The following is a 27,776-nucleotide window of genomic DNA, read 5'->3' on the forward strand; positions in this document are numbered from 1 at the left end:
CATGCGGTAATCAGCTACAGGAATGCGTGAGCTCTACCAGTCGTCAGTTTCTGAGTCGATCGCTTTTCTTTCTCCCTTTTTGCTAAGGCAACGTCTGTAAGTATTTCTCATCATGTAACATTAGGTTACTGCTTATTCTAATTTTGTAAGATTATTGAGACGGCTAAGAAGCTAATTAGTTCGTGCTAGGCTAAGTTATCTTTATGTTTATTACTGCTGGTTGTTTTTACTAGCTTGATTGTGTTTATCATATAGGCTACACTGCTATGTTAGCTGAGCGGTGCTATTTACACTGTTGCTGTGTATTTGGGTTTGATTAATAATATAGACATCTCATTGTACTGTATTGCAGTTTCACAAAATTCCCAGTAAACTTCATGGAAATGAATCAGCTGTGTCCTGGAGTTTCTTGGGAGTGTTTAAGCTGAATGGAACATAGCCCATGACAAAGGCCTTCACGATTAGCTAATCACATTCTTTCAAATTTCGATCTGAAAACGATTAATCGTTCAGCCCTCGTTTCTTCGTTCAATCTATAAAAACTGATTTAATTTCAAGATTCATACAAATGTCCGACGTGTAACCGCAGTAGGCTCTACTTTCACTTTGAAACAGATACATTGGAAGACCCAGACTAACTGATACCTGAGTTTTAATCAAAGACTGGTATTGGTCGTATGTTGTAAGCGTCCGTTGAAATGGACTGGATGGGAGTGCTTGTATTGATGACTGTGTGTCTTTACGCTTGTTCTTTGGGTGCTGACTGACTATAATCATTCAAACACTTTGGTTTAGTTGGAGGACATGCATTTGTCTATGACGGCACGATAACAAATTAGTTTTAAAGCCTCTCTGTGATAATGTTGCAAGAACAAAAAACGAATAAAAAAAAAATTGCAATAAGTGGGAGACTATCAGTAAGTCAGTTAGTGTTGCAGAGTTGTCGTTCACATGTCTGTGTGTTGTGACAATCCACTGTGAAGATGCAGGAACAGGCTGGAGCAATGGGCAATTTCATAACATGGATGATTTAATTCCCTACTACTATGTTAGGGCTGCTCCATTATGGAAAAAGTCCAAATTTTGGTTGATTATTTTTGGCACGATTATTTTGGTCAATTTTGAAATCACGATTAACTCCATTACTCGTTGACTTTGAGGGGCGGGGGGGCAGTAAGCATGATCGGTCTGTGTACAGTAAAGGCAATGAGTCTGTGTTACTTTATTTCACAGAAATCTATATGCATTTGCCTGGTATTTCTGAAAATTTCATAAACAAAAATGTTGATTATGCTTGAGTTAATGAAACCCCAATCAACAAAACTGCTTAAAAAAGTAATATTAATATTACATACCACCATTAAAATCACCGGGAGACACTGGATGGTAAAACTGAGATTAGCGCTCCTACTAAAGTTTATGTTCTGCTTGTTCAACTGTTGTTTGGTAAATTATTAAACACAGTCAAAGAGGATTTGAATTGCCATTTTTTTTTATTTTTTTTTTTATCTCAATTCTTATCATTTTGGTGCTGATGATTTTCCTTCCTCTATGCAGGAAAAACCCTGGTCAGACTTTACAGTGTACACCTTCAAAAGTGTACTGAGGGAGGAGGCAAAATGCTGCCCTCAGTGTGTTTGGAGCGTGTGGCCAGGCATTACACAGTGCACCTGTTACCACACTGAGAGGGAACAACCATTCACTGTGTTCATAACTCACACAGCTACCTGCTGCTGCCAATGTGGAGTAGTATTTTACATAACCAAATAATCTCTCTCCTTCCCTCCCTTACAGTGCGGCTCCATGACAGCATATCAGAGGAAGGATTCCACTATCTGGTCTTTGACTTGTAAGTGCGGGATTTTTATTTTGCATATCACATTTATGCACATTCACACTCCACGCGGTTAGACACGGGCCAGACACACAGGAACACACATTGACACGCATTATGCTCAGGAGAGGTAGAAGCTGACAGCTGCCAATCACATGACCTGTCACTGAGGCACCATGGGAGATGGGGTAGACGCGGCGCGTTCACCTCCTGCGTTGGTTGCCGCCTCTTTGCTCCATCTGTTTCTGCAACACCATGTGCTCAGTCATCACACACACACACACACACACACACACACACACACACACACACGCTGAGACAATACAAGCAAGCTTGATTCCATCATGTAGGATCATACTGTATACTGAACTTCCACTTTAAATAACTAAAATCGAAGGTAGATTACTTTATTCACTCATCTTTTTATTTTATTTACATCAGTGCTTTTCCTCATGTGATAAATCAAAAAAGGCCGCCCAGCTTTAAATGATGAATGAAATCCCATAAAATTGCTTTTTTTTTTTTCTTGCTATGTCATACAGATGCTCTTAATCACAAGTCCTTGCTCTCTTTAGTAAAACAAATCTGTAGAAATATAGATGGAATACATTTTATTGTCCCCGAGGGAAAATTTGTCTTGGACATAGTGCTATAATCTGTTGCTTCACAACATAAACATGTCACAGAAAAAACATTCTAAAATCTACATAAAATCAAATCAACATAAACATGAGATCAACAAAACGTCCTAGGACACAAAAGAAGGACACACATGACAGCACAGACAACAGAACATCCTAAGAATTAACTGTAATAATTGAAGTGTGAAGTGCAAAAAGTGGCGGTGTATTTAATGCACCCCTGCTCTGCTGTGCTAAGATTGACTATTGGAGTTCAGCAGCTTACCCACTGTACAGGAGGTAGAGTTACGCCATCATTCTTCCCTGCTCATGTATACGGGGAGAACTGGCATAACCTGGTTTTTCACTTACCCCGGTTACTGCTGTGCATGTTTGTAATGGTGAGAACATGCTGGATCAGAGAAAATCCTAATCAAATCCATGTTTGAATCACGTAGCTGCTGAATGAAGGTCACCGAGACTCTGCAGAGCTTACAGCTGGATCTGTCACAACACCAAAGTGATTAAAAGTTGCATAAAACTTTAATATGGAAACCCCTGAAGACTTGGAGTGGTAATGGAAAAAGTTTTGCCTTCAACTAGCCTTCAAGTCATTCTCCATGTTTTTACCAGATTGACCCGCTGGCCCACTTTAAAGTGTTGAAATGTTTAAAACACAACTCCATTGATGTTACACATGAAGATCAGTTTGATTTACATGGTTAGTAGGGCTAGGGAACTTAACTAACAGAAGTGAAATATTAACAGATATCCTGGCTTTAAATTCTTTTTTTATGGTTCAAATTTGGAAAACACTGGATCCTACACTTATTAGTGCTGGGACAATACGATTTAGTCCCGATTTGAATCTTTACCGATACATGGGAGCTGATTCGATTTGTATCGTGATGATGTATTCCTTCTTTAACAAAAAGTATATAAATATATCATGAGACATTTCTAAAAACGGATTGTTTTCTAAGAAGAATGCACATCACAAGTCAGTCAGTCTGACATTTGTTTCATTTGTAAAGAACATAACATGGATTTTATGCTTTCACTCTGTTTTGCTGGAAACGGGTATGATGTAGCTCAATGGTGTTTTAAGCCCCCAACGTCGACTTCAAGGCAGCGCTGCGATGCGCTGTAATGTGTATCGCTCTATTATTACCAGTGGTGGAACTAAGTATATTTACTCTACTGTCCTTCAGTCCAAATGTTGAGGTACTTCTACTCCGCTACATTTCAGAGAGAAATATTGGACTTTTTACTCCACTACATTCATCTGTTACATCTTTAGTTACTAGTTACTATACACACTAAGATTTCTGCACACAAAACACATATAGTTTATAAAATCTGATGTTTTATTCTAAAGTAAACTAGCCAACAATATAGTCCAGCCACTAAGTCCAGCTGAAATGATTAGACCATTAAACACACAACTGTTTGGATCCTTTACACTTTCTACAAGGTTTTAATACTTTAACTCGATTTTCCTGATGATACTTACACACTTTTACTGAAGTAACATTTTCAATGCAGGACTTTTACTTGTAACAGAGTATTTTTACAGTGTGGTATTAGTACTTTTACTGAAGCAAATGATCTGAATACTTCTTCCACCACTGATTATTACTGCACCTCCATCCTATTATACAGTAGATATTCCAGTCGGCATTGCTCAATAGGAAAAGCTCTCTGGCTTTTCGCCATGCCCTCGTGGAAGGACATGGAAACGCCCTCCAGCTGAACAAACAATGTCCACATATCGTATGACCATATCTGTTGAAATGTTATTGTAGTGATCTCAACATTTAGGCACAAAAGCATGATATCCTTCTTTTGACCCCCTTTTTGTTCTGAACAAAAAAAACCCTCTTCTGGATGAGATTCCTTACCCAACAACATAATCAAGCCTTTTTCCCTTCTCCAGATGCAGAAATGAACATCTGTGATTTGACAGTTCACTTATTTTCCAGACATGCATGTATTTTCCTTCCAACTGTCCATTTGTGTCTCTCTCGTGCAGAGTTACCGGTGGGGAATTGTTTGAGGACATTGTTGCCAGGGAGTACTACAGCGAAGCTGATGCCAGGTCAGTGTAATGCTCTGTTGTATTATTGTATGGATATTTCTGAGTTTACTGTATAAATGTGATGTGAAACCATTTGAATCTACTGTGGCACCAAAGGCATATTCAAGCAGATACGCACTATAGAACAGGTAACAAAATGAGATCCATACACAACATGAAATTGCATATCAATACCTGTCAGCGTGTATGTGAATTTATCATGCACACAGAAAAATACAACCCATCCTCATTATGCAGTGCATAAGTGTAGAGCTGGGCGATATGGAGGAAATCAAATGTCAAGATATTTTTGAGCAAATACATCGATGTCGATATCACAAAATATTAACACAATGAGATTTTTGATAATCACCAATAATGTGGATACAATGACTGCGTGGGTAAAGGCAAACAATGAAACAACTAGTAAGTCTGGTAAGTTCAGAAAATGACATCACTTTACTGTAATGCAGTCTTTAAAACCAGGAAAACACTTCATATCACGATATTATGATATCCAAAATCTAAGATGATATCTGGCCTCATATATCGATGTCGATATAATATGGATATATTGCCCAGCCCTTCATAAGTGTTTCCTGTTGTGCTGCCTTTGATATGCCTTTTATAGCCAAAACCTCTGTCCTTTGACTATGGATCTACTTTTCCCAATTTCACTTTCTGACAAATCCACTCAACAAACATAGACAGCTTTAGATTTAAAGGATCTGGCTTCTGTTTTGTAGTGGATGTTATTGATTTTTCAAAACGATTTTAAAGATGAGAGTCTTGTGTCCTTTTTCTTTTTTTCTTTCCCTTTTTACTTAAATTGCTTTAAAGGTCCTATGACATGCTGCTTTTCTATGCTTTTATATAGGCCTTAGTGGTCCCCTAATACTGTATCTGAAGTCTCTTTATATAGGCCTTAGTGGTCCCCTAATACTGTATCTGAAGTCTCTTTTATATAGGCCTTAGTGGTCCCCTAATACTGTATCTGAAGTCTCTTTTATATAGACCTTAGTGGTCCCCTAATACTGTATCTGAAGTCTCTTTCCTGAAATTCAGCCTTGGTGCAGAATTACAGCCACTAGAGCCAGTCCCACAATGAGTTTTCCTTAGGATGTGCCATTTCTGTGTCTGTAGCTTTAAATGCTATTGAGGAGGAGAGAGGGGGGGCAAGGTGGAGGGTGGGGGTGTGGCCTTGACCAACTGCCATGCTTTGCTTGTTTTCAAGCCATGATGTCTCTCTCTCACGGGTGGGCCAAATTCTCTGGGCGGGCAAAGCAGAGAAAGGGGAGGTAACCTTTCCCCTTATGACGTCATAAAGGGAAGATTCCAGATCGGCCCATCTGAGCTTTCATTTCCTCAAAGGCAGAGCAGGATACCCAGGGCTCGATTTACACCTATCACCATTTCTAGCCACTGGGGGACCATAGGCAGGCTGGGGGAACTCATATTAATGTTAAAAAACCTCATAAAGTGAAATTTTCATGCCATGGGACCTTTAAAAAAACTGCAATGTGTTTTTTTTTTTTTTTCAAGAGTGATCAACATCATGGTAGTCAAACAGAGATGCTGTTGCAGTTCCACCATGCAACTCCCCTAAAAACTCATTACATTTCTCTTTTATTGTGAGTTTAACAAAAACCATGCGTGATATTTAGTGAGGTTTGGAGGTGTTGGTAGCTTTCTGTATTTGAGGAGCTCCAACTCTGTTGAGAAATAGTTTCAGCACCTAAATCGCTAGGCCAGCTGTTTCTCCTGCTTACATCTAGCACCATCTATGTAGGCCTGTAACAATTATTACGTCATTGTATAATTGTCAGTTTGTTTTTACATAACCGCGGTTTCTTTGTTTAACCGCACTTAATTGCTAACACTAGCTAAGGTCTTCAGGCGTATGACTGTTGATGGTAATTGTTGATTTTGTTTACATATGCCAAATTGTAATTATAGAAGTGATTATTGGTCGGACTGTTGAGCTAAAGCTATGCTAGTTGTTGGCACTTGACCCTACACACAACAAAAATGACGAGGGGGGGTACAGTTAGAAAAACTGGTTTACTTCATAGGTACCTGTGTGTACCTGTGTTATTCCATTATCTGGGTCACATAACGGCGATATAACCAAAAGATGTATGCTGGATTTCATTCAAAATTTGTTGAAGAGATATAAATAAATAAATAAATAAATAAATGTAGATATTTTTAAATTTGACTGAAAGAATTATATTGTTAATTGCAATTATTTCTGAGACAACTAAATGTACAGCAAAATGTGGAACCGTTACAGCTCTACATCTATGCTAAGCTAGGCTAATGACACCCTGACTCCAGCTCTGGACTTAAGACACAGACATAGACATCTTCTCATCTCACTCTTGAAAAGAAAGCAAATGATTGTGTTTCCCAGAGTGTTGAACCATTCCTTCACATCTTGTCCCTTGTCAACCAGGTGTTATTCCATGTGTTTGCCACGTTCTGTCAGCCTGTTGTTGTTCCTGTGTTTCCTGACATTTACCTGTTCTCCCTCTTGTTCTCCTCTTTTTGCTTCTGGCCCGGTCTCTCTCTCCTCCACAGTCACTGCATACAGCAGATTCTAGAAAGTGTAAATCAGTGCCATGTAAATGGCATAGTGCACAGGGACCTTAAGGTTAGTAAGTGCCACAGTAACGGCTAAAAAGACCCGCCCACCTGCGGCACCTTTGCCTCTCTCCTCCGCTGTCTGATCCACTGACCAATTAACCTTTCACTAAAAACCACACCCCCTCCTCCACCAGTCAGCCTCACACAGCGCCAGCTGACAGGAGGGTTCAACATCCACCTGCTGCAGTGCCTTGTGGGCCGGTTGGCTGGAGAGGAGGCGGTAGGTCGGGTACTATCCTGTCTGCCAGGGCACAAAGTGCATGTAGCATCTGTCCAGAACCATGCTCTGACACAGCCACTGAGAGGCTGTCACCTGAGGGGGGGGGGGAAGGAATGATGTGTGGCTTCCTGTATAGATGTAGGACTCTGATGTAAAAACTTAAGACACTAAATTTGTCCTAGTACCACAGTTTTGGATTTTATTATCAAAACACTGATCTGTACTGTGTTTGAGCCTAAAGCCCCTCCACTGTCAGTAGCACCGTTAAGTCAACGTAATGCACATCAATTGTTAAAAACAAATCAGATACTTAAACAAGGATGTGGCTCTGTCTACCCTGGGGCAATTTGAGGGAAATATTTCCTATCCACATCTTTAACCAATGCTGCAATTGTGATTTAAATCAGGCTCTGTTGCTGTATTAATAGTATTGATAGTCTACTGTACATAGATCTTCTTCAAAACAAGATGTTTATATCAAGCAGAGTCACAAACATACAGACCCCAGCAGGTCTCATGGAGATAAAAAAAGAATTTCATAATTCATGTTTTCGATCTATTCAATTGTGCACAAATGACTATTTTGTACTGATATCGGTACTGGAAAAACCTCCAATACTGCCTAATATCCTGGTATCATATCGGCAAGTACATGAGTCTATGCACTGATCCGATACCACATAATTTAGCCCCGAAAACATCTTTAAAGTAGTTTTACCTAGATAAAACGGCTGTTTGCTAAGGTTTAGCTTTCCACTAGCTCATTAACCGACCAAACTGGAATTTTTCTTCGCCGCTTTAAAAACGGTAGACTACTTTTAGAGTGGTGAAGAAGAACTGATTTCCTGTTGAGTGTAACGGAGTGTAGTCTCGTATGGTCAGAGCTATCTCCACAGCGCTGTGTCTGCGATAAATGGAGTGTAATGTTAGTCAGAGCTAACGTTAGCAAAATGTTCACAATTTGATAATAATTTACACTGGGAAATCCCATCAGTGAAACAATGTGTACAAATGAACTGAACACAAGTTTAAACATATTGTTGACATTTTTTTTATTTTATTTTTTTTTAAACAATGTTTTTATAAATTTTCATTACAAATACAATTTTGTACACCAGATCAGATTTGTTGGATACAGGTGCAGCAAAATCATCGTAGGGTCAAGTGGAATGGTTGACATTTTATTTAACATGTTTTTAAGGAATCTCAAACATAACACAGCACTGTTTAATGATCAGAATCCAAAACAGAACTATATAAAAAAATTGTAAATCCAAAATCTAACTGAAAGATAGTTTTGACAGAGTAAAAAGAGGAACAGAACCTGCAAACTCTTCAACACTGTTGGCTTCTTATGGAGAAGCAGTAAGCGAGTCACAGCACACCTTCCTCCGTCTCCCAGGACTCAGCCTCCAGTCGGCCAGGGCTAACGCACCTTCTGCTCGGAGACTAGGGGAGAGAGTCCCCCGTGTTTTTACAGCAGTAGACGGCGGCAAAATTACAGCCTGTCACAACAAACATTGATTGGTGACAGTGGCAACAAAAAACAACCATTTTGAACATTGAGTAAATGGGGTGTTTTGCCAAAGGGCCCCCCCCCCCCCCCCCCATCATGGCTGCTGGGTGGCTCAGTCCCACACTGCTGCACCGTCTCATTGCTAACATGGTCGGCCACTCCCCGAGTGTCCCAGCCAGCTCACAGACCGTGGGTGGGAGCTTGTCACTAACCCATGGCCCCCTGGTGTTTGCATGCAGTCATTGCATTCAGCAGATCCTTGAGGCTGTACTGCACTGCCACCAGATGGGCGTGGTCCACCGCGACCTCAAGGTGAGTACACTCACCACGGAGACCAAACGCATCCAGACTCTACACTTCCTTTTTGTTCCGTGGCCTCACAATCACGACATGGCTGACCTGTCCTTTTGATATGTCTCTCCAATAATTATTTTCTGTTTGATTCTTCTTCTTTACATCTACAGTGATGTATCTCTAACTCCACTCTGTCATATTACACCACACGTGTCAAACTCAAGGCCTGCGGGCCGAACCCAGCCCCTCACAGGTTACAGTTAGAGGAAATGCTGTAAAAATACATGAATTATATAAAAAAAAATCAAAATATAAATTATAATTTCTTTTCATTGCGGGATTGCTGGATTAGAGGTTTTACCAAGGTATTGCATGTTTTAGTACCGTTATCTTGCTGGATTTCTTTTTCTCTGCATAAAATCTTATTTTCTCTTTAAATACAGCTTCTCCTGTTTCCTGTAACAGTTTGCGCTGCATTTAGAGAATTCTGTATTTCCATGAAGGATGCCCACCTTCTAGTTATAAAATAGCCTGGTTTTGGTACAGTTAAAGTCCCCCTCCACTCAAAAATGTGTTTTTCTTATGTTTTTGTCCCCTAAAATGTCTTACCTTGACTATACTGACTTGTATCTGTGCAAGGTTTGCCACTAGAGAGGTGTTTTCACATTCCTCTCCTAAAGGTGGAGATGTCTTCTCTGAAATCTGAGATTCAAACGTATCCCGGAGAAGCTTGATTAGGTACACTAATACTAATCACTAATCCGGTAACCAATCGCTGTCTAATACGCAAAAGCCATCGAAGAAACCTGAAACCTCCAGTGCAAAGCAGACTGTCAGTACAGAGAGCGAAAACACACTCATTGTTGCAGTCTTAGCCACTGCCAGATACAAGCTTACAAGCTAACAAACAACATGAAAGATGCTAACTACACTAAGCATTATGATACGTCTGCTAGTTGCCAATTTTATTGCACAGCAGACTCATCTGAGTCTGATAACGGGGTTCAGACAGGACGCCCAAACTATAGTTGCAGACCGTGACCTCCCGAGCTCAGGAAGTGGGGCGCCCCAAGCGGGGCACCATGACATGGCCATGCCGCCTCCTCCTGTCCTCCTGGTGTGAGGATCAAACTTGATAAGCCATGGCTGAATCTACAATGTACTTAGTCAAAATAAAATGATACGACCAGCATGAAAACTGATATCTAATAAAATAGTTAGCCAAAACTACTGACTAAACGGTTCAAATAGCTAAAAGTAATGGATAAACTTTGGTAAAAAGTGGATATGTGTTTTTTTTTTTAATAGTGTTATACATTTGGAACACATAATGAATTGATGAAGGGGTACATGAGTTCATCTAACAGGGTTGTGGGGGTACCTCGCACCAAAAAGGTTGGGAACCACAGATCTAGACCTATTGTAGATGCTAGAATGTAGTCACCGAACGAGTCTCAACCAAGCGTGACCACGAGCACGGTGGGCGGGGCCAGGCTAGATCCAGAATTTCTCGGTGAGGGAGAACGAGTAGATGTGCTTACAGCCCCTGTTAAACAAAATATTGATCATAACGGAGTAGCTTTACATACTTTAAAATGTGTCTGGAGTGGGAAGATGTACTGAAACACCATCTTGTAACTGGGTCGTTAAACTGCAATTTTATTTATAGTGTCAAATTATACTAGAAGTTATCTCAGGACACTTTACAGATAGAGTAGGCATAGACCACACTCTATAATTTACAAAGACCCCCCAGTGCCCTCCAAGAGCAAGTATTTGGTGCGACTGTTTAAGGATACAGATGTAATATAGGGTCATGGTCACTTGATGAAAAAGATTATTTGAATACATTTGAGTGAAGTCAAATGTCTCATCATGCTGAAATGTAATTTTGACATTAGCAAACATTGCGTCCACAGTGTTCTCTGTCTCTCATGCTGATTTTTCTCCCTGGGGCTGGCTTCCAGAGCTCTGATTTGCTAATCAAATGAGCAGTGTGTTTGAGGTTTGGTTCATACGTAGCGATAATGAGCTCAGAGTTTGCATTCGTTGACTGCTCTTTCTGCACGCTCTGATTGGCTGTTGCCAGGCAGCTGCAATGGCTCACTGAAGAAACAAAGACCAAACAAATACAACCAAAACAAATAAGCAAGCTGCAGAGCAGAGGCACTATGGAGAACACGGTTTGCCACATTGTGTGTGTATTCATGTGATTTCATTTCAAGATACTGATTTTTATGGTTTCCAAAACACACACACAAAAATCCGACCAGGAAAGCATAACATAGCTGCCTTGTAAAGTTTTGTAAAGCTTTATGGTTTATGTGAAGAGACTAGACGCATGGATTTATTGCATGCTGTCTCTTTTCGTGGAGCAGCGATGGCACATTCAGTTCAACTTTACAACTGCTAGTTTCAGCTTCTCTTATAACACCACAAAGACAGGCTACACATGTTAGCTCTTCTTTCTTTAGCATGGCACTTTGTTTTTGATCTTGGGATCAGTATGTGTCATACTAGTCTCAATTTAAGAGTATTTTACTGATGTAGCATTTCAGTTAGAGCTGCAAAGACTAATCGACTAATTGATTAGTCCATCGAGAAAAATAATAATTGCCAACTATTTTAATATTCGGTTAATTGTTAAAGTATTTTTTTTAAATGTTTTTTTTAAGCCTCTGAAATATGGAGATATCCTGCTCTTTTCTGTTTAATATCATATTAAACTGAATATCATTAAGTTTTGGACTGACATAAGACATTTAAAGACATCACCTTGGACTTTGAGAACATAGTTGAACTCACAATGGTCAGTTTAATGAAATGAACTGTTCATTTTACATACATGTGGACACCCAGTCTATACTCGGCAAACATTTTCGAAGTGAATATACATTACAGTGCAACATGCTGATATGACAGCTAGGGTTGGGTATCGTTTGTGTTTTGCCTAAAACAACATTTTCAAAACGGTGCTAATGCCTCAGCCAATACTAAAATAAAACAAAATAAAAATAAAAAGAAGGGCACAAAGCAACACTTGGGTGACATAAAGGAACAGCTTGTTTATTGCCATTTGGTCAAATTTAAGTGATTTATTTAAAATGTAGTGACTTATAACAATAACGTATTCTACCAGTCAATTGCTGTTTAATGACAAAAAGAAGAACCACTAGGTGGCAAAAGGGTGTTTTACAATTACTTTGAATGCACCATGAGCTTACGAGGTGCAGATGAATGCACCATTAAGTCGGTGTTGTTTCTCCGGCAGTGTCCATGGTGTCTCAAAGTGCAGCTAGTCTCCTCTGTGTCTTTAGCTGCAGACTGTTGCTGACAATTCGGTCCAGTCGTACGGCACCGGGTTTCGGTAGCCAACCCTAATGACAGCCTCAGTAACCTAGCTTGACGGTGATCTTGGCCACATCCTGCATATTGCCATTAGTGAAATGCTTTTTGGGTAACATTTGCATTCAATATGGTGTAAGTTTGACTGTGTTTGCATGCGTGGGGCTGTGGTTACCTTATCTGCAGGCCAGAGACCCACACTAAGTAGCAATTAAAGGCTGTGGGGATGCTTTTTTAGGTTTAGTCATTCGTAAAAGAAAAAAAGCAATGACACATCAGCAGGTGTTAAAGCACACTGGGTGCCCTTCATCCATATCGTACCATCTGTGTGATATAAAGCAGATTATTTAGCACTTTATTAAATCTCATAGTTATGAAGCTTACAGGGAACAGTCTGATACTTGAAAGCAGTGGTTCCCAACCTTTTTTCCTTGGCGCCCCCCCCTACTTTGTCTAAGAAGCTGAGCCCCCCCCCCCCCCCGAAACCGAAGTTGAGGAAACTCTCGAGATAGATCCTTACTTTCTTTTTTGATACAGAGGAGTTATCAGCACTTTTACGTTTCTCCGCCATGTTTCATTCATAAAATAGTGATGCCGTGGCGGCAGGAAAAACGAGGATGATATCAGCTAGCAGCTGACCTGATGACAGCAGGGTCCCAGGTTAAGAGGTCCCGGAGGTTTGGCCTACTAAGTAGCCTGCCTACAAGTTTAAGCGACAACAAAAATACATAGTTTTCATACAGACTTTTGTATACATTATATATTCTAGTGTATTATCATAATTTGTATCATGATCTGTGATCTTTGCCGCCCCCCTGAGGGGTCCCTGGACCCCAGGTTGGGAACCACTGCTTTAAAGGACAACTCTAGCACCGGTGTATTACAACTAGGACTGAGTCATCTTCGGAACCACGGTTGAAACTTTCGCTGAGATCTTGGTACTCAATGCTATCCCTACAACAAAGATTGGAGATCATTTGGGGATTCAAATGTTAACTTATAGAAAGTGTTGCCAAAACGACCCAAATAAGACACAAGTTGAGAGTAAAAAAGGGTGAGAAGGGGTGTTTGCTGTGGGCTGGGGTAAACTGATGGCGTGGAGTGTTGCAATGACTGCATGATGCTGATGAGTGCATTTACCCCAAATCTTCCCTCTCTTCTCATTTCCTTTTTGCATTCTTTCCTTCCCTGCTCCTGAACTGCACGGCTCAGAATTCACATATGCTCTGCTAACTGCTTAAGCAACATACAGCATTATGAATATGAACATTGACTGATGAATTCAATTATTTGTACTTAATGACATACTGTATTTCATGCCTTCTGGAATGAAAACCTCAAACAGTATAAACAGTATCTGTAGGCAGTGTATAAGCCGTATTGCCATCATTAATTCTGGGTCCCACAAAAACAAAATATTTTCACCTCGCATACATTTGTTTTCAGAAGACTGTATTTCCATTATGTATGGATTTATGTATATATTACTGTATATGTATGTAAGAGAAGGACAAAGAGACGTACTACAGCAAGCAGGTTTTCCTCGATGTCCAGTCAGGAACAAAGTTGTCCAGGTCTGAGGCCCGTTTCAGAAAGCAGGTTTAGTGAAAACTCTGAGTTTGTTAACCCTGAGATGAGGGAAACTGGGTTTTCTGTTTCAGAAAAAGACGGGTAACGCCAGCCCATTTCAGAAAGATAGGAAACTTAACCTCAAAGTCAGTTACTATGGTAACTGAGTCTGTGACCCTAACCTGGTCGGGAGCAGAGGCCTGCACTACGAAGCAAGATGTGGGGTTACCGATGTAACTTCAGGTTCAACCCAGGGTTTTGTGTATCACGATGGTGGATCACTTGTTACCGGGTTAAATCGCCGTGGTAACTTATGTTGGAGATTAGAGATCAACCGGTGTAAAAGCACTGCCTACCGACCAATCAATAGTCGGTTGATAACGGCGTCACCGTTCTTAGAAGATCAGTGAGAGAGAGAGAGAGGTGCGCTCAGAAAAGTTAAAACATTTAGAGACAGACAACCCCGTTAACATTCCCTGATGGGTATTTTTATGAAAGATATAGATTTTCAGCGGAGGGAATTATGTATCTTTGTCAGCTTCTTGAGCCGTGTGTTGCCAGTGCGCACATCGGTTTGAATTATGTTTTTATATATTTTATTTGCTGCCACGATCGCTTACCACTGCCAGGGTTGCAACTGAAATAATAGGCTAAACAAACGATAGTTTATGGAAAGAACAAGTGTAATTATGGTCAGATCTTGGTCCTGACTGATGGGGAAGTGATATTGATAAGCGTTGTGATTTACGCATAACAGCGTCGGCTTTTTTTGCCAGCTTTCCTTCCTGTTTTAGGAAGCAACGACTGTATTGCGTTTTGCCTGTAAAACCGTGTCTGTGTTCTTCATATTTATGTGGTATTGTAGTTTGCTCTTCTTATTTCAAATATATATAAAATATGCGGCTCTGGTGGATGTTTGCGATTGGTCATATAGAGCAAAACAATGTGAAACCCTGGGTTGATTGAACTAGTTGATAACCAGCGTCGTGACACAGCTTATGCAGGGCCGCGGTTGTTAGGTTAGGTGAAGCCGGGTAACTGAAAGAAATCTAGGGCATGTTGATCCTGCTGTGCGGTGCAAAGTGCCGTACAGAGCCACGGTGCCTCTGCTAAATAGTCTCCGGGAGGAACTTGTTTTGGTGGAACGTGTACGTTCAAAAATAGTTTTAGTCGTGCAACAGAAACCTCAGATTGGACAGATAGTCTAGCTAGCTGTCTGGATTTACCCTGCAGAGATCTGAGGAGCAGTTAACCATAGTCCTCACAAATCCACCAGAGGTTAGAACGCCAACACAAAGAAAGAGGAAGGAGACGGATCTCCAGCCTAAATGAGTGAAATTTACTGTAACGTTATGGGGCTCGCACGCCATGATACCTAGACTGGCGAGTCTGATAGCTGGTTACATGTTTGGCCACTGCAGGTTGACGTCAAGTTTCTTTTCCCCAAAAAACTGAATCGGTCTTAACGTTTTACTGCAGCCATTCAAAGTAAATGGAAAGACCTGTGTTTTTGTAGGACTGTCTGACGAGTGACACAGATGCAGTGTGTGTTCATGAATGCTCAGCCAGCCAGTGCCTCACTAGAGCATTAGCGTCATGTTGATAAAATACAAAAAATCAGATATACATTTCTCTCAAAATGAATTGGCTGTTGCACATTATTAGCATGCAATTGTAATTTTTGTTGGCCTTGCGTAATCTCATTTATCTAATAAAAGGGCTTCTCTGTGCATCTCCCAGCAATTTGCATCTGAATCAGGTGCCTCTGGACTGGAGCACACTGATCAATTTGCAGCCTTCAATAGTGCAAACACCTCATAATGAAAGTGTAGAAATTGTGTCAGTTGCAAATTCACAAGCAACACGAAAAGTATTATTATTATGAATAGCCCAATCATCTGCATAACAACAAAGACAATCTAATAAAAGGCCTCCAAGTCGCAGCAGACCCTTTGAAACGTCCCGTTAGTGATGGATTTTCCTTTTATTTGTATTGATAAGGTCAAACATTGATGTCCACTGCTTGATTTGTCGTATACTTCGTAGTTTATATTAAATGTCGTCCAACCACGTCTAAAAGCAACCTCTTCACCTTTTCCGAATGCATTAAGAGGTTGGCCATCTTGGTGTCTAATTCCCATTGATCATTGACAGAATTCCAGCCATCTTGTAGTATATACAGTAGAGTAGGATTTACCTATTGTGTAAAATGCCTGGATGAGGGCAATATGCTTAAACACATTGGTTGAACAAAGTTTAAACTCATGTTGTTGCAAGTTGTTTTTTGTGTGTGTCATGTGACAGAAAAGTGTAAGTAAAATATAGGAACAGTATGTGAAAGTGACTTAAGAGTGGAATGCATATTTGTGAGAGGCTCAAAATAATTTACAGCTTGCATAATAAATGATCTGATATAAACTGATAAGAGCAGCTTCCTGTTTGATCAGCAGCATCCTCCCCTTTAGTTGTTATTACATTACAGCTCGGTCATTTTGAATCATTTCTCATTTGGCTCCATTTAAATAAAAAAAAGGCCAAGACGGTGATGGTCGGAGCCAGCTACTGTGAGCTTCATTTTGGCTAGGGTGACGTCACAGAAACTACGTCCGTATTTTTTACGGTCTATGGTTGAGCCTGATTACGTTCAGGTTCGGTCGTGACTGTGTGTAGAGGCAATGTCTTCCTCCAGTAGACCTTTATCCTTGGGACAAGACAGCTGCTGCAGTTGGCCTTTAGCTCAGCTATTAGTCCTGACTGCTGAACGCTCAAACTCACAGTATGACATCAGTCCTTAATGTTCTCACTCTCTGAACTTTAACCGCCCTTCCCGCTGCTTAAAAGCCTGCGAGCTGCCCGTAAGAAAAACACAAGAAAATAATGAAGGCTTTACCTCAGTCATGTTCATTTTCAGTTTACAGTGATATCACTACATGTGTGCAAGGTACTGAAAGTTTCTTTCTGTGTCTAGCCAGAGAATTTACTCTTAGCCAGCAAGTTGAAGGGGGCAGCGGTTAAACTGGCAGATTTTGGCCTGGCTATTGAAGTGCAGGGAGAGCAGCAGGCATGGTTCGGTGAGTATACACCACTTTCTAAATGACTTTTACATGAATGTTATTGAACCCTTGGCTTTACGTCCTTTGTACCTTTCTATATGATTATGGCATAATAAAATGTCTTAGCTGGGCCACTCAGAAATGCTGTCATTGGACATGTTTGCAGTAATATAAATAGCTGTAGGACAGTTTTTATGAAAATAAAGTGTCCGTGTTAATGGTACATTCTGAATGTAAAACCAGGAAGCTTATTTTTTATGGATTGGTTTGTTTTTCCTTTCCTTCAGGCATGATTATTTTAACGACTTTTCCATCATACTTTAGATGGGGTTAAAGGGGTTAATAAACTCTTCACAGGCTGTTTTGTTGGTGGTTATGGAAACTAACTTGGTAGAGACTGTCATCAGTGTACTTCATATTCATACAGTAGTCGTAACAAATGATGACACAAATAGAAAACACCTATAAATATATTTATTTACAAATATGTATGTACATACTGAAGAAAAAATTTGACTTCCGATATCCAAGCCCCTTTAAGAAACTCCAGGATTTTGCTGATGCACAAATCCCATTTCAAGCATCTCTAAATGTTTAAATTTTTTTCAGATGACAATCTAACATCTGTGCACTGAAAGATCTTACTGAGCTGATTGAAGTAAATGGAACAATAGACATGTTGTCCCAGTTTTGTATTTCCTTAAATGGCAAAATCAGATCTTCTACTAAGCCATTTCACCATCAGAGCCCTATCTACCTATCTATCTAAAGGGACTAGGTGTGCCACCGCTCTGGGCTCTTATATCAGCTTTGGATTGGATATATGTCAGGCCTTCTCCCTATTCCCTGTAGAGCAGAGAAATAATTGGTCTATTCCCCCGGCTCAAGCCTCCATCTGGAACCAGTTCACTTTGTTTTCTGACTTTAGTATAGTCGTACAACGTCTCAAAGGGTGGGCTGCAACTTCCAGGCTTTTTTTAAAAGTTGGCAGCCCTTTGCTGCGTGTCGCCCTCTCTCTCTACCCTATTTCCTGTCAAAGTCTTCAGCTGTATAAATGAAAAAAAGTAGGCTGCATGTTGCTGGTCACGAGCCAAACTACATACCCACAAGGGATGTTTTCCTTAGAGCTTGTTAACCTCGGCTCATAAACGTAACTTTAAGGGCCCACTGATCCTTAGCTACTGCACTGTGAAATGTGTTGTTTTCAGGACAGGGTCCTAACAGTCTTTGGATAGACTTCGACACACAGCAGGCGGTGAATTCCGTGTCAGACTTAACATATTCAATCAATCACTTAAATTGATGTAAAGTGTAAAATCACCATTAGACATGGTCTCAGTGCACATTACAATTAAAGGAACACAGAAATAACAGACAGCAACAAAACTGTGTGTGTCTGTGTGTGTCTGTGTGTGTCTGTGTGTGTGTGTGTGTGTGTGTGTGTGTGTGTGTCTGTGTCCAGGTTTTGCCGGTACACCAGGGTACCTGTCTCCAGAGGTGCTGAGGAAAGATCCATACGGCAAGCCAGTGGACATGTGGGCCTGTGGTAAGACTCCTCTTAACTGTTGATGGGGGGGCTTTTGGAGCAGCTGCTCATTATTAGTTGCACACAAACAGCATGGCTTGAAACCTCCAATCAGAGGCCTTCCCTCGGGGTCATCAAAGGGGACTGCCACCACCTCAAAAAACACCCACTACACTGTTACTGGTGCAATCATGTTTTCTTTTTTTAAGATGTGATAAGGTAGAACTTTATTTATTTATTCTGAGGTAAATTATTGTGCAGCAGTTGCCGTACAAAGTAGGAAGAGTGCAAATATCTAACTAAAATTGAAGAAGTCTCTGTCTTTCCTTCATGTCTCATTATTGCTCATTATTTGTCATATTGTTCCATAAACCAGAGTTGTAATGATTGTAATCCACAGAGAGACAGTAATCCAGAGAGATTAAACGCTCCTGATCCTGACCCGCCCCTTAATATTTCTAGTTACAGTGTTGCCCTTATAATTGTACAGTGGGAACCCCCGCCCTTTTTTTTTAATGCCAAAAATAACGCTGTTTGCGTGCGTGCATGCATGCAGGCTACTCTCTAGCTTTGTACCACAGAGGAGTACAGAGGGCTCCGACTTCTTGCATTAATCACTGCAGATGCTCATCACACACACTTATGATGGGCCAGGCCACCTGGAACTGAGATGACAGACACACACACACACACACACGCCACTGTGCTGACTCACAGAAACAATAGCCGGTGTTGTCATCAGATAGAATCCCTTTCATCTTTTCCTGGCAACCGGCTAGCCAATCAAAAACCACCTTCTCTGGTAACACCAGCAAACACAAGCACTCTTACCACACCCTTCTTTATTTAGACATCATATATATATGTACATGTGTTCTTTAATTCTCACTTTGTTATGGTGGGCCGATACAGAAACACTGAAACAAACCTACAGAAAACAAAAGGATGTTTTCCTAATGTGTGTGTGTGTGTGTGTGTGTGTGTGTGTGTGTGTGTGTGTGTGTGTGTGTGTGTGTGTGTGTGTGTGTGTGTGTGTGTGTGTGTGTGTGTGTAGGTGTGATCCTCTACATCCTCCTGGTGGGATATCCTCCATTCTGGGATGAGGACCAGCACAGACTATACCAGCAGATTAAAGCTGGGGCTTATGATGTGAGTTTTATACTGACTGTCACACACACACACACACACACACACACACACACACTCTCTCTCTCTCTCTCTCTCTCTCTCTCTCTCTCTCTCTCTCTCTCTCTCTCTCTCTCTCTCTCTCTCTCTCTCTCTCAGAATGAGGGATTTCTCCCTTTCTGCAGACTTCTGAAATATCTGTAGTTTTGACATTCTGTTATAAAGTGTATTTCAGTCCCAGCCTGTCCTCTCTGTGTGCCCTTCTCTATTGTCTCCCTCAGTTTGTCTTTCTCAGGTTCCTATCAGTGACTGTAGTGAGGTGGTCTGTCACCGTGTACACTAATCTTGCTGAATCATATGTAGACTTAGACCAGTTATTATTCACACTTAACCCTTGTGTTGTCTTCCTGTCGACCATGGACTTGTTGTCCTTCCCGTTCAAAATTAAAAATGTTTTTTGAAAAATGTTTTTTGAAAAACTTTTTTTGGCGCTTTCTTTCCCCTATGTTTTTGGCGCTTTCTTCGATGCTTTTGATTCTTTTTTTTAAATGTTTTTGTCGGGGTTTTTTTTACGCATTTTTAATTTTATTCATGGTCAATAAACCTAATGTATGTGACATTATACCATTTTTTTTGCATAAACTACGAATTATTTTGACAAATACTTAAGATCAGAGGATGTCGAGTGAATCACAGACTGTTTATGTCAAAGTTTAGTCAGGGTGCTGTTTTGAAACCATTTAATTTTTTTTTTTTCAAATGCTATAAAATTGAATAAAACACCCCAAATTCTAAATTCAATGAAATGAATCATTGATTTTACCTGCGAAGATCGCCATACAACGTACACCCATGTTGTTTTGGGGCAATTTGGTTGAAAGAAACCTATATTTCTGATATAAAGAATCTTTGAAAACAGGTCAAATTTGACCCGAGGACAACACAAGGGTTAAGTGAATGTTGGGACTAGGGGTTGACCCAGAGTAGTCGACGCTTTGATCGAAGGAGCCTGATTCGACTGCCAGTCTCACAGTCGAATCTTCGCAGAAGTGTAAAGTCCAGTCCAGACCAAAGATTTGCGGTGAGATGATTTGAAACTTGCAGCAACTTGCAACGCGCCGTTCTGCAACGTTCTGAAACATGCCAGTTCACACCGATGCGATGAGACAGTGTGTCATCTCCATAGCAACGACTCTTTGTACTTCCGACTTTCAGGCTTTTTTTTGTAGCTGGATATCATCCGTTGCGTCTAACGTTGGTGATAGTGAGATACTTGCTACAGGTGCTTTTCTGATGATGAAACGTCGAAAACGTTTTATTTCTCTGATTCACTGCTTTGTTCTAAGGATGCTCGCTCTCTTCAGTCACTCTCTAGGTCGCTCCACCGTATTACCGTGCTGGCGGGCGCTCGCTGAGCCTCCGGGCCGGTTCAGATCGCTGTAACTTTTCCCCATAACGTTCTAAATCGGTTTTGTCCCGTCGCAAATCTTTGGTCTGACTCTGAACTGGGCTTTATGAAACGAGGTTCAGTACATGCCATTTCGTGCTCAATGTCAGATTTGACATAGAACTACCTGTTTTCTCCCAATAAGTTAATATAATGTATTAGGGGTGGGAATCACCAGAGGCCTCACGATACGATATCACCACGATACTTATGTCACGATACGATATTATTGTGATTTTAAACATATTGCAATATTCTGCGATATATTGCAATTTATTACCTTTTTTCCAACTTCCAACTTTTTTCCCAATTTCAAATGATGTCCCCAAAAGGAAACTTTGTCAACATCTGTTTTATCTAAAAAGATACATTTCTCTGTTTGTTCATCTCACTTCAATTTTATTGCTGCAAAATGGGATTGTCAAGCAGACAAACTGACCAGGTTCTGGTCCAGTTACACAGAATGAGGCGTCTTGCTAACAATGATGAAACTGCCAGAGCGCGAGTCTGGGGCAGTTGGGACATTCTAATTGGTTTCTGTGATGTCATTCATGCAACAGTTCCCTTCTCCTGAGTGGGACACAGTGACTCCAGAGGCCAAAGACCTGATCAACAAGATGCTGACCATCAATCCAGCCAAGAGAGTGACTGCCACAGATGCACTCAAACACCCCTGGATCTGCGTAGGTGTCCCACACACACGTTCAAATCCGCTAAAATCATCACTAAATATAATCAAGTCTTCTACTAGCAAAACACTGCTTGTGGCTGTGAACACACCTTCCAACTGCACGCACTGTCTCTCTGTGTCCACAGCAACGCTCCACTGTGGCGTCCATGATGCACAGACAGGAGACTGTGGAGTGCCTGAAGAAATTCAACGCTAGAAGGAAACTCAAGGTGAGTGGCAACAGAAGCTACTATACAAGACGTACTATTGTTAAGATGTTGCATTTCGGGAGGTATCACACCTGCCTCGTTTAGTTCGGTTGAATCGCACTACGGTTTGTTTGCCCCGCTGGTGCGGTTTGTTTGTGCAGGTGAGAACGCAGCAATCACACTGGAGTGCCCACCAAAAGCGAACCAAACACGATACCGAGACCTGCTCAATGAGGTGATCTCAGTACGCTTTCAATCCAACTCTGGAGCGGTTCGTTTGTGGTGAGAACATGATCCGACCTCGAACAGCACCAACTATATACTCCACAAACAGAGAGAGAAGTGGTGACGTGTTTAGCATCACACATCTACCCTGGCTCTCCTATCTAATTGAATGATAAATACAACCTCCAACCCAAACATTTCCAACTTCAGACAACTCAGCATGATAAATACCCCATGACCTGTTCTGAAGGTTGTGGGTTCAATACTGGTGGATGCACTACATTTTAAGGTCTAACACCCTAAATGAAGAAATCAAATACTCCACTAAACCAGTTATTGGTATCAGATGAGTAATTAAGTCACAATCTCGAACTTTGAATAAAAAAAATGGAATCGCCGATGCTGCCACACCCCCGTGTCACGTCTGGTCGGCTTGCCAAGTGGCCATGCCCCCATGTCACAAACAAACCCACAATTAAAATTTCAATAGATCCTTTTCCTCTTAAAATCACAACTGTTCTCTTCATCCCTAGCAAAATTCACAAACAAAACAGAACAGTCAGGTTCCCCACGGGACACCAAAAACCAACATAGTGAAGCCTCTTGCTTTTAGTTGATAATCTTTGATTGCCTCCTTAGCGGAGTTACCTCTGGCTACGGCCAATACTCTGACGTTGCTCCGGAGACTATACAGCTGTGAGCGTGGGGTTGGGGTTTTCCAGTAGAATCACAGAGGAAGAAAGGAAGACGAGTAATCCGCTTAGAACGGGGCTTAAAAAAAAAAACCGGACCTTTTTACTCGTCGCCGAGGGCTGGCAAGCTACGGAGCCACTCATTGGATGGAATCGGCCTCTTCCACAGGTGAGTGTTAGCGCCATTTCAGTTTGCAATTGCCAGCGTAATTATCAGGCGGACTTGGGGTGTGTCTGTGACGCAGGACGTGTAGGACCAAAAAGCGGCGATCGCTACAAGTCGCAGTCAGTGTCCAATTCCGCCACGCTTGCCTCAGTGCCCCTTCTGATGTAGAAATGGAGAAGGACACAGGGAGTAGTATGTGTTCAACTGTTCGGAAATAGTTTGTTAAGACACTTAATTGTTCAGAGAAGACTATGGACATGGCTGTTTTATTGTTTTTGTTTGTTTTGTTGTGATGTCATCTTCTGTGAAGAAGACTGCAGTTACAAAAGAGAAACTAGATGGCAGCTTATTTTGCTTAAGTTTCCAATTGACTATATAAGTTATTGTTACATTATGTTGTTAATAAATGTTTTAAATTTGACAATGTAGTGTGGTACATTGCGAATAAAGGTCAGATATTATATTGCATGTCATCCATAAAAATCGATTATTACAATTTTTGGCAACGATCTTCAGTATCGATTCGTTAAGTTGTTGCACGCTGCGGGGTGGAGCTGGCTAAAAAACAAACATTTGAAACATGGCGAAGACAGAGAAAACTGCTCGACAAAAATCGTCAATTGAATGGCAGCACTTCACCTTAAACTCTTCTAAAAAATTAGTGACCTGCAATCACTGGAGAATTGTGACACCCCTACAGATGAGATATCTCAGTGTGATAAAACGCTGGTTAGAGGACACAAAGGTCATGGGTTCAATCATCCTGACAGACTGGTGTTCAGGTCCCGCATTTCACAGAAAAATGTCTTTCTTTCCCAAACCCAACAGTCCCGTTCGTCGAGAGTCGAATAGACATCAGCCCTTCACCCAGGAGACTGGGGTTCACGTCAGGCGTGCCCCGGTTAAGTAGGTTGGTGTGGATGTTCGTGTCCGGTGCACAACCCCTACTCTGCTCCGAAGTGTCAAACTGCAGTGCAGCAAACTGTAGCTGCTTGCAGTGTTTCTCTCTCAGACACATCTGACCAATAAGAGGAGTGAACCTTCTTGCGTGGTTTGTAATGACGCATTTTGGTTCGCTTCATCAACTGATTCAGACCAAAGCAAACAAACTATAGATGTGAAAACCCCTAACTCTGATGTGAAAGTGAATGGTCTTTTTCTTAAAAACCCTGGTCCACTAAGCTCTAAAGCTGATAAATGCAAAAAAAAGAAGTTGTCACCATCTGCCGATAGCATTGGGCTTTCTACACTGTGAAAAGAGTGTGGCTGAATCATTAAGTTGTTCAATTTTACTCTTTTAGTGGCTGGCTAGTTAGCTAGCAGTTTAAAAGGGCGGTTGCTGGTACTGTATTGACATACACATGTCTGAACCAATCACTGTACAAAGTTCCTCTTGTGCTTCTCTGAAGTGGGAGCAAACTAACCTTTCAGCCAATGTAAACATAGTGTCCATTTCTCTCTCCCTAGGGTGCTATCCTGACTACTATGCTGGCCACTCGCAACTTCTCAGGTAGGACTGAACCAATGAAGATTGATGCTTGAAATACTGTTCCCTTGTAAGACATGCTGTCCTTCTAGGCACAAATATCATTACTTAGGAGAGATTTTCTTGACACCTCCTAACTCTGTCTTCATTGTGTATTTTTAGGTATTGTTTTACATGCTGCTCTTTTGAATTCTGCTTTTTTTTTTTTCAATTCCCCTGGCCTTGAGCCCAATAAGCTCCACCGGGCCTCTCTTTTCAGTAGCTATCAACAGAGACTGAATGACCACACAGATCGATGCAGTCCCTTCTTCAGGTCCCTTCTAAAGGGCAAAGTGTTTCAACTGAGTCAAATATTATTGATTTGTCTCTTCATGACAAAGAAACATTGATGTTTCTCTTCATGACAAATGACAGTCAAGATTACATTTGTTTTATTCGCATAGATTTTCTCAGTTGGCAGTATTATGTCAGTGACCTTATTGTTGATTTTAGTTTTTCTTCCTTCCCGCTCTTGTGTGGTAACTCCTGTGTAAGGTAAGAGTTCTTGGTGCAATTGGCTCTTCTTCCCAGTGTCACACTACACTGCCAGGTTTGGTACTTAGGCATGTCATGTCTACCAAAGCATCAGTAACAGGCTCTTAGCTGACACAGTGCATCCATTGGTGGCCATATTGCTTACGGAACATTAAAAAGACCAGAAGGTGCTGCTACTATGGAAGCATACTCAGTATGGCGTATTAGGGATCTAACGATACACTCAACTCCCAGTTCAATATGATTTCAAGTTCACGATAAGATTTTTTCGATTCTTTTAAAAGAATGAGCTGCAGACAAATGACTGAAGAATATTCCTTTTTTTAATGTAAATTGTGCAAAACAACAGATGTGTCCTTTCATCAAACGGGCAAAAAGAGTATTTATAAATTTAAAAAATCATAATAATTAGATTTCATGCGATGTCACTCGGTGGGATTACATAACCGAAGAATTGTGTGATTTAAGTAAACAAAAAGGTGTTCTGTGTGCTCTCTGTCTGTCTCCACTGCAACTTAATCACTAGATATTATATTACACCCATCTTGAAAGCCATCGTTTATAAGGGAATACAAAATGTATTATTTTAATATGAATTTGTAATTTTTTTATTTATTGTTCTATTTATTTTATTTGTTGTGTTGAGCAAAGCAAAATTGCCTATTTTGAAAGGATTTTTTGATATTTAATTTAAGTTTTTTAAGTTTAGGTAATTTATAAAAAGAAGTATTACACATTTTTTGTGTATGTATTTCTTGTTTTGCTTGTTTAACTGTATGTTCAAGTTGAGAAATACACATTTCAAAATTGGAATTAGTAGCCTATTATCTGCTTTTTCCTTGATTATCAAGCAAATCGACTCCTGATACCATTATATCGCAGTATTGGTAATCGCAATATGACTTTTCTCCATATCGTGCAGCGCTAAAACAAATCCCACAAAATATCAAAATAAATAAATACAAAAAAATCTCTTCAGATAAATAAACTAAGAAGACATAGTGATGTCCGAATTGAAACAAGTGAAATCACAAGTAGATTACGCCCTAGGCTGTTTAAGAATTGAATCGTGATTCATTTTTTATCTTTTTATATATATATATATATATATATATATATATATATATATATATATATATATATATATATATATATATATATATATATATATATATATATATTAAAAGTTATAAGACCAGTTTGACGACAGTGAATGCAGTTCTGAGGTGATTTATTGAGTTTTTGACTTGTTGCTAACTATAGTTAGCTGCCGTTAGCTCAATTAGCTGTAACGTTACAGCTGTCCAATTAGCTAGCTGACTCAGCCCTGGGCTGCAAAGGGCTAAACCCGGAAACAAAACCATCTCGGTAACGTTTGTGCATTCCCATGGCGGTGTCACTACCCGATGTGAGTCGAGTGCAGATGTGAGTTGCGCATGCGTCACTATGCGACAATGGCCAGATTTCACTCAGGTCTGTTTTGCTGTTAGCCACAGAATAATGAGATAGGTACATTACATAGCAGTAATTTATTATTTAGCGTAAGGCATCACATTTTCACGGCATGATACTTGATATCAGTTCTACATTGGAGGCTGAAGTAGCCAAAAGAACCTGCTAATGAGAGACTTCTGTAATGTCAATACAATAAAAATGGACCTACATAACGAAGTTCGTTCACTGCTGGCTACAAGTTAGCAATCAAACACAACAAAGGCTGTCACTTGAATGACGTTTTCATGACACGTTGTCATGACAAAGACATCTCAGACAATGCTAACTTTGCATTAAAAGTGTCATAATTTACCGAATTACAACAGTCATGAACACTCAAAATGACTTCTTCATGTTCATGACATATGTCATGTCATAATAATGACAGTGTCATGTCAGTCTTATGATCACCCCTTCAAATAAAGTGTTACCGAAAAGTATAATTAATATTTTAGTGAATACATTAATTTGTATATTTCTGTTGAGTGGTACAGACTACCACAGTATATTTAATTTTTTTTTTTTTAAATGTCCCTTATAAAATGTTCCTCCAATATGGCTGCTAAAAGATATGTGATGTCAATGCAAAGCCTCTATCAGTTCCTAAACGTGCATGTGTACGGTTCGACAATTTGCTGCTGGCAATAAAAAAACCCTCACTGTCTCCCCCCTGCCACTACCAATCATCTGTTTGTGTCTTTGCATGTTAACACCCCTTTCCCAGAAAAATAATTGAAAATAAAACACACATGATTTTAGCTCACTCCTTACAAATCATTGGTGTGTCCGTAGCATGTTTGAGATAAAACATGTAAGTGCTTGAGTGAAAGTGGGCAGAGAAAGGAACACTAAATACCATACAGTGTCTCCTACAGTCTTGTCAGAGGGATCTACTGTAATTGCACGCTGTAGGCTAATGATTCACGGAGTTTTATTTCATCTCCTGGCTTAATTAGCATGTTTCTGTTTCTCAGTGCCCTCTGAGGTTGCTAGTTATGGCCCAGCTTTGAATAGACTGTGTGTGTGTGT

The 27,776-nt window shown here is 40.4% G+C and overlaps 1 protein-coding gene and 1 long non-coding RNA gene across 19 annotated transcripts in view; both read left to right on the top strand.

The window, feature by feature from the left end:
• Window positions 1-27,776, top strand: part of camk2d1 (calcium/calmodulin-dependent protein kinase (CaM kinase) II delta 1) — a 100,556-nt gene that overhangs the window by 52,464 nt on the left and 20,316 nt on the right. For 11 of the 18 annotated variants that reach the window (XM_035993726.1, XM_031299851.2, XM_031299855.2 and 8 more), the window contains exons 4-12: window positions 1,795-1,849; window positions 4,487-4,552; window positions 7,112-7,184; window positions 17,090-17,192; window positions 18,637-18,720; window positions 19,754-19,848; window positions 21,832-21,954; window positions 22,088-22,171; window positions 24,701-24,743. In XM_035993726.1, coding sequence (XP_035849619.1) covers window positions 1,795-1,849; window positions 4,487-4,552; window positions 7,112-7,184; window positions 17,090-17,192; window positions 18,637-18,720; window positions 19,754-19,848; window positions 21,832-21,954; window positions 22,088-22,171; window positions 24,701-24,743 — 726 coding nt within the window. Of the gene's footprint in view, window positions 1-1,794; window positions 1,850-4,486; window positions 4,553-7,111; window positions 7,185-9,152; window positions 9,226-17,089; window positions 17,193-18,636; window positions 18,721-19,753; window positions 19,849-21,831; window positions 21,955-22,087; window positions 22,172-24,700; window positions 24,744-27,776 lie in introns of all 18 variants that reach the window. The other 7 variants (XM_031299852.2, XM_031299860.2, XM_031299864.2 and 4 more) reach the window with 1 other exon arrangement.
• LOC116049836 lies at window positions 26,434-27,463 on the top strand. The gene is made up of 2 exons (XR_004104916.2): window positions 26,434-26,471; window positions 27,252-27,463. It is a non-coding gene; the product is annotated as an uncharacterized LOC116049836 (long non-coding RNA).

This window comes from Sander lucioperca, chromosome 17, assembly GCF_008315115.2.
Source record: "Sander lucioperca isolate FBNREF2018 chromosome 17, SLUC_FBN_1.2, whole genome shotgun sequence".
NCBI classification, from domain to species: Eukaryota; Metazoa; Chordata; class Actinopteri; order Perciformes; family Percidae; genus Sander; species Sander lucioperca.